Below are 6,000 nucleotides of genomic sequence, written 5' to 3'. Positions count from 1 at the left end.
CACCTACTAGCACCAACTAGCTCCCACTAGCACCTACTAGTACCTACTGGCACCTACTAGCTCCCCCTAGCACCTACTAGCTCCCACTAGCTCCCACTAGCTCCCACTAGCACCAACTAGCTCCCACTAGCACCTACTAGCACCAACTAGCTCCCACTAGCACCTACTAGCACCAACTAGCTCCCACTAGCACCTACTAGCACCTACTGGCACCTACTAGCTCCCACTGGCACCTACTAGCTCCCACTAGCACCTACTAGCACCTGCTGGCACCTACTAGCTCCCACTAGCACCTACTAGCTCCCACTAGCTCCCACTAGCACCAACTAGCTCCCACTAGCACCTACTAGCACCTACTAGCACCAACTAGCTCCCACTAGCACCTACTAGCACCTACTGGCACCTACTAGCACCTACTAGCTCCCACTAGCTCCCACTAGCACCTACTAGCACCCACTAGCTCCCACTAGCACCTACTAGCACCCACTAGCTCCCACTAGCACCTACTTGCACCAACTAGCTCCCACTAGCACCTACTTGCACCAACTAGCTCCCACTAGCACCAACTAGCTCCCACTAGCACCTACTGGCACCTACTAGCACCTACTAGCTCCCACTAGCTCCCACTAGCACCCACTAGCTCCCACTAGCACCTACTAGCACCTACTAGCACCAACTAGCTCCCACTAGCACCTACTAGCACCTACTGGCACCTACTAGCACCAACTAGCTCCCACTAGCACCTACTAGCACCTACTGGCACCTACTAGCTCCCACTAGCACCTACTAGCTCCCACTAGCACCTACTAGCACCAACTAGCTCCCACTAGCACCTACTAGCACCAACTAGCTCCCACTAGCACCTACTTGCACCAACTAGCTCCCACTAGCACCAACTAGCACCAACTAGCTCCCACTAGCACCTACTAGCACCTACTGGCACCTACTAGCTCCCACTAGCACCTACTAGCTCCCACTAGCTCCCACTAGCACCTACTAGTACCAACTAGCTCCCACTAGCACCTACTAGCACCAACTAGCTCCCACTAGCACCAACTAGCACCTACTGGCACCTACTAGCTCCCACTAGCACCTACTAGCACCAACTAGCTCCCACTAGCACCTACTAGCACCTACTAGCTCCCACTAGCTCCCACTAGCACCTACTAGTACCAACTAGCTCCCACTAGCTCCCACTAGCACCTACTAGTACCAACTAGCTCCCACTAGCACCTACTAGCTCCCACTAGCACCTACTAGTACCAACTAGCTCCCACTAGCACCTACTAGCTCCTACTAGCTCCCACTAGCTCCCACTAGCACCTACTAGCACCAACTAGCTCCCACTAGCACCTACTAGCACCAACTAGCTCCCACTAGCACCTACTAGTGTCACGCCTGAAACATTATGTTGGCCTTCACAGCACTGTACTCCAGTGGTTTACGTCATATTTGTCAGATAGAACCTTCTCTGTTATGCTCGGTGATTCCTGCTCCTCCTGTGCCTCCCTCTCATGCGGCGTCCTGCAAGGTTCTATTCTAGGCCCACTTCTTTTTTCATTATATATGTTGCCACTTGGGTCCATTATAGCCAGACATAACTTATCATTTCATTGTTATGCAGATGATCTACAGATCTATCTGAAGCCACTAGTGCACAAAGCTCCTGCTGGAATGTATCGCTGACATCAAGCAGTGGTCGGCACACAACTTTTTACATTTAAATGAGGACAAAACGGAGTGCATTTTGTTTGTAGACCCGTGACGGCTGACTTTGGCGCTTTGTCCGGATCTTTCAGTCCCAAAGTTAGAAACCTGGGAGTGATTTTCCACAGCTTTTTAAAATTTGACCAACAAGTGGACAATGTTGTGAAGACAAGTTTTTATCAGTTGCGTCTTTTAGCCAAAGTAAAACCATTTTTGAGCCGTCACAACAATGTTGTGACGGCTCAAAAATGGTTTTACTTTGACAACATGGAGAGAGCTGTCCACGCTCTAGTCAGCTCCAGATTGGACTACTGCAATGCACTTTATGTCGGCATCGCCCAATCCTCTTTTAGCGTCTTCAGCTGGTGCAAAATGCAGCAGCCCGTCTTTTAACAAACACACCCAGACGAGAGCAGATCACCCCGTAACAAACACTGGGGAGGAACTTTTTCTCAACTTTTTTCTCTTTCTGGTCTCCATGGTAACCAACTCCCTCCTCCTCCATGTTGTTGTAGTTCCATCCTCTGGTCTCCATGGTAACCAACTCCCTCCTTCATGTTGTTGTAGTTCCATCCTCTAGTCTCCATGGTAACCAACTCCCTCCTCCGTGTTGTTGTAGTTCCATTTTCCCGCCACAGGCGGCGCCCGCGGCCTGCGCCGTCCTCCACATGAACTTTAACCCCAAAAACCTGCAGGTTTCTCTGTTTTCTACCAACATTAAACCGGTATAAACCGATATAAACCGGTGTCCTGGTCCTGGGGGGGCAGAGTCCTGGTTCCTATCGGGGTCAGCAAGTCCAGAAACGGAGCTTTAACCGCCGTTTAGGCGCCTGGCGGAGCTAGCGGAGCTAACGGCTAACGGAGCTAACGCGGCTAACGGACCAGGCTCAGCTTCCGGCCGATATTTCTGGGTCGGTTTTGTGTTTAATGGCTGTTTTTAACGGGTAACTGCTGTTATTGCTGTGTGGCTTCAATTCAGCACCGATTAAAGCTCATTTATGCCGTTATTTTCTCGTTATTATATATTTATGTGGATATTTATGTAGAATATATTATATGTTGAGAGGGATAGTTATAATTATATATGTTATATATTTATTATGTTTGTAGCACATATATATATTTATAGGGATATTAATGTAGTTTATATAGTGTATATTTATATAATATTTGTATTTTCTATATATTGATATAATATTTATATTTTCTATATACTTTTAGAATGTCCTTGTGCTTTTTTGCTAATTTAGCTTTTTTATTTTATTTTATTTTTTTATTTCTATTTTATTTTTATTTTCTATCTTTTTTTCTCTAATCTTTATTTTAAGCGCTTTGAGACTGAGACTGAGTGAAAATGCGCTCTATAAATACAATTTATTATTATTATTATTATTATTATTATACTTATATGGATAATTATGTAGTAATATACATGTTTACGTAGTATTTATATAGACTTTATTTATATGGATATTTTGTAGATATAATAATAGCAATAATGTAAATTCATAGAGTTATAAAGGGGTAAAAGTGTAAACTTCTTCCTACTCCTTTTTCTACCTATGTGCATGTGAAGATGTTACTGTTATTTTTATTTTTTATATACATGTTTGAAATAAATTCACTCATTAATTAATTAATTCATTGATTTAGATGATCATGGAGATGGATAATAACCTGGGATTGGTTTATAATAAACCACACTGAGGTGATGATGAGACTCCACCCACGCCCCCCGCCCCGTCCATCCATTGATTGATTGATCGGTGACTGATCGGGACCATCAGGAGGATCAGGATCAATGACCTGGATCATCGATCACATGTGAACGAAGATTCCAGGTAAAGAACCTGCCGTTTCTGTCTGTCTGTGGTAGTATTGATGAGGAAGAGGAGGAGGAGGAAGAAGAAGATGAAGAAGAGGAGGAGGAGGAAGAGATGGAGGTCTGACTGAGTGTAGTTTCTGTTTCAGGGTCCGGGACTGCAGCTCCTCCAGGAGATGAACGGAGTGAAGGAGGAGGTGGAGGAAAAAGGAGGAGGAAGAGGAGGAGACCGTCGTGATGAAGGTCAGGATTTCACCCTCAGGTCTTCAGTGACTGGAGAGCAGTTAGAAACACTCAAGCTCTGCAGGAGTTATGGGATGTTATAAAAACCAACAAACGTTAAAGTTATTCTATGCAACTTCCTAGAGCTAGCAAGATTTGAAAGTGGCGCCTCCTCTAAGCCCCGCCCCCCCCGCCCCCACCCACGAGCGCTCCGTCCAAAGCCACGCCCCCACAAACACGAACGCGCATACGATTATTAAACATTTTGGACAGCACATTTACAGCAAAACTACCCCATGTCTCATTCACCTGTAAGCGAGGCCGGTTTTAGGGGGGGCAGGGGGGGCTGTGCCCACCCAAACGTGCATCCTGCCCACCGGCGTCTCCATCCCGGAGAGCGCCGATGCGGCTGGCGGAGCGCTGCGGTGCGCTGCAGGCTCTAGAGCTACGGCTACGGCGTAGCCTACGTCCCCATCCCCACGGACCCCATACAGCTTCCGAGCCGGAGCTGCTGCGGCTCTTCACGTGTCCCTGCGGGCTGCTGCTGCTGCAGGAGCTGCTGCTGGGCAGAGAGTCCTGCAGCAGCAGCCCGGACGGCTAACGGCTCTGCTCCCCGGTCGCACACACAGCGGGACCGACCCGCTCTGGAAATAACTACTGGGGTCCGTGGCAGAGGGGAGGGAGGGGGTTACACTGGGACACTGTGAGCCCAGGACGACCGTGGGAAGTGGACACGGGGGCGACTGGAAGCGAGTGCGCGCATGGGACAGGGCGGGGGGGCGTGGTTTAAAATGAAGGCATCTGATTGGTTCTTTCCCTTCCTGGACCTGGACCAATCCGTATCATTCGGACCGAATGGGCGGGGCTTTGAGGAGCCTCTTTCAAAATTCTTGCTAGCTCTTCCGGATCAGGGAGAATACCTTTAAAACATATCTGGTTTGTACGGAAAAGGTTTGCTGGTAAATATATTTGAGGAAATCAAAATGTAACAACCTCAGCTTTAGAGCGTCCTAAACGTGGAAGAGGAGTGAAAACGACACACATGCATGTAACCAATCCTCAAATACATTTACCAGCAAACCAAACATCCACAATTTTACAGAAGACTATCCGGGCCAGGCAGGAGAAAAATATAAATAATATTTTAGAGGAGGAAGATTTTTTTTTTATTGTGCACTTCAAGGAAAAAAGTCGAAATGTCGAGAAAAAAAAGTTGAAATGTCGAGAAAAAAAAGTTGAAATGTCTAGCTTAATGTTGAAGTACAATTTCGAGAAAAAAGTATGTAAGTTAGCTAGTTAGCTGTCAGTCGCTTTCCTGACTGGATTTGATGGGCCAGAGGAGACACTTCCACTTTATTCACCAAATTTCGTCTTTTTTCTTGAAATTGTATTTCATTAATCTCGACATTTCGACTTTTTTCTCAAACTGCAATTTTTTCCATTTTCGGTTTTTAATTTTTGAGAATTTTGTTTTTAGCATTTTATACAAATGTAACCCCAAGACAGTATATAAAGTAATGAAATATAGACAATTTATACAATTAAAACTGAAAACTTTAAAGTTTTCATACATTTAAACATATTTAAAGGCAAAAACATGGCAGTAGTTATTCTGGTGTCCAACAAAACATTCCTGTTTTGGGCATAAACAAAAAAATACCAAAAGTTGAAATGTAATAATGACAAAAAAAAATCGATCTTTAGACATACGAATCGATTTTTTACAAATTAACATGGCAACTGATTTAGAATCGGAAAATCGATTTTTTTCAACACAGGCATACATAGGGGTGGTATTGCCAAAGACCTCACGATACAATACACATCACGATATCTGAGTCACGATACGATAAGATATTGCGATATCCAAATTTTTTGATATATTGCGATATATAAAGTTTGCTGAAAACTGTAAAAAGCTTTATGGATCTTAAAATCCAAGTTGCACGTTCATCAGATTATAGTGACAATTCATAGGACAAACTGAGTCAAAACAATGTTTTATTATAACTATACAAGCTAAAGTTACAACATATTTGTGTTTTTTTTTTTGTGTTTTTCATATTATTTACATCATATGAAATTAACATTACATTTAGTATGAGTTGCTTTAATTATGTGGCAAATGATAATAAACACAAGAAAGATGGAACTAAAACCAAGGACAGGCACAGTGATCAGTCAGTATAGATATAAATCCATAAATAAATAAACCTCTGGCCATTATTTTTCATTTTTTAAGGACAGGC

General features: G+C 44.3%; 1 protein-coding gene across 3 annotated transcripts in view; it reads left to right on the top strand.

The window, feature by feature from the left end:
• The first annotated feature begins 2,350 nt into the window (after positions 1 to 2,350).
• LOC133440543 (endothelial zinc finger protein induced by tumor necrosis factor alpha-like) overlaps positions 2,351 to 6,000 on the top strand; it is a 34,038-nt gene continuing 30,388 nt past the window's right edge. The window contains exons 1-3 of one of the 3 annotated variants that reach the window (XM_061717836.1): positions 2,351 to 2,618; positions 3,361 to 3,548; positions 3,679 to 3,772. In XM_061717836.1, coding sequence (XP_061573820.1) covers positions 3,706 to 3,772 — 67 coding nt within the window. In that variant the 5' untranslated portion in view covers positions 2,351 to 2,618; positions 3,361 to 3,548; positions 3,679 to 3,705. Of the gene's footprint in view, positions 2,652 to 3,360; positions 3,549 to 3,666; positions 3,773 to 6,000 lie in introns of all 3 variants that reach the window. The other 2 variants (XM_061717838.1, XM_061717837.1) reach the window with 2 other exon arrangements.

Source organism: Cololabis saira, chromosome 3 (genome assembly GCF_033807715.1).
Source record: "Cololabis saira isolate AMF1-May2022 chromosome 3, fColSai1.1, whole genome shotgun sequence".
NCBI lineage: Eukaryota > Metazoa > Chordata > Actinopteri > Beloniformes > Belonidae > Cololabis > Cololabis saira.
This window is presented reverse-complemented; position numbering and strand designations above follow the sequence as displayed.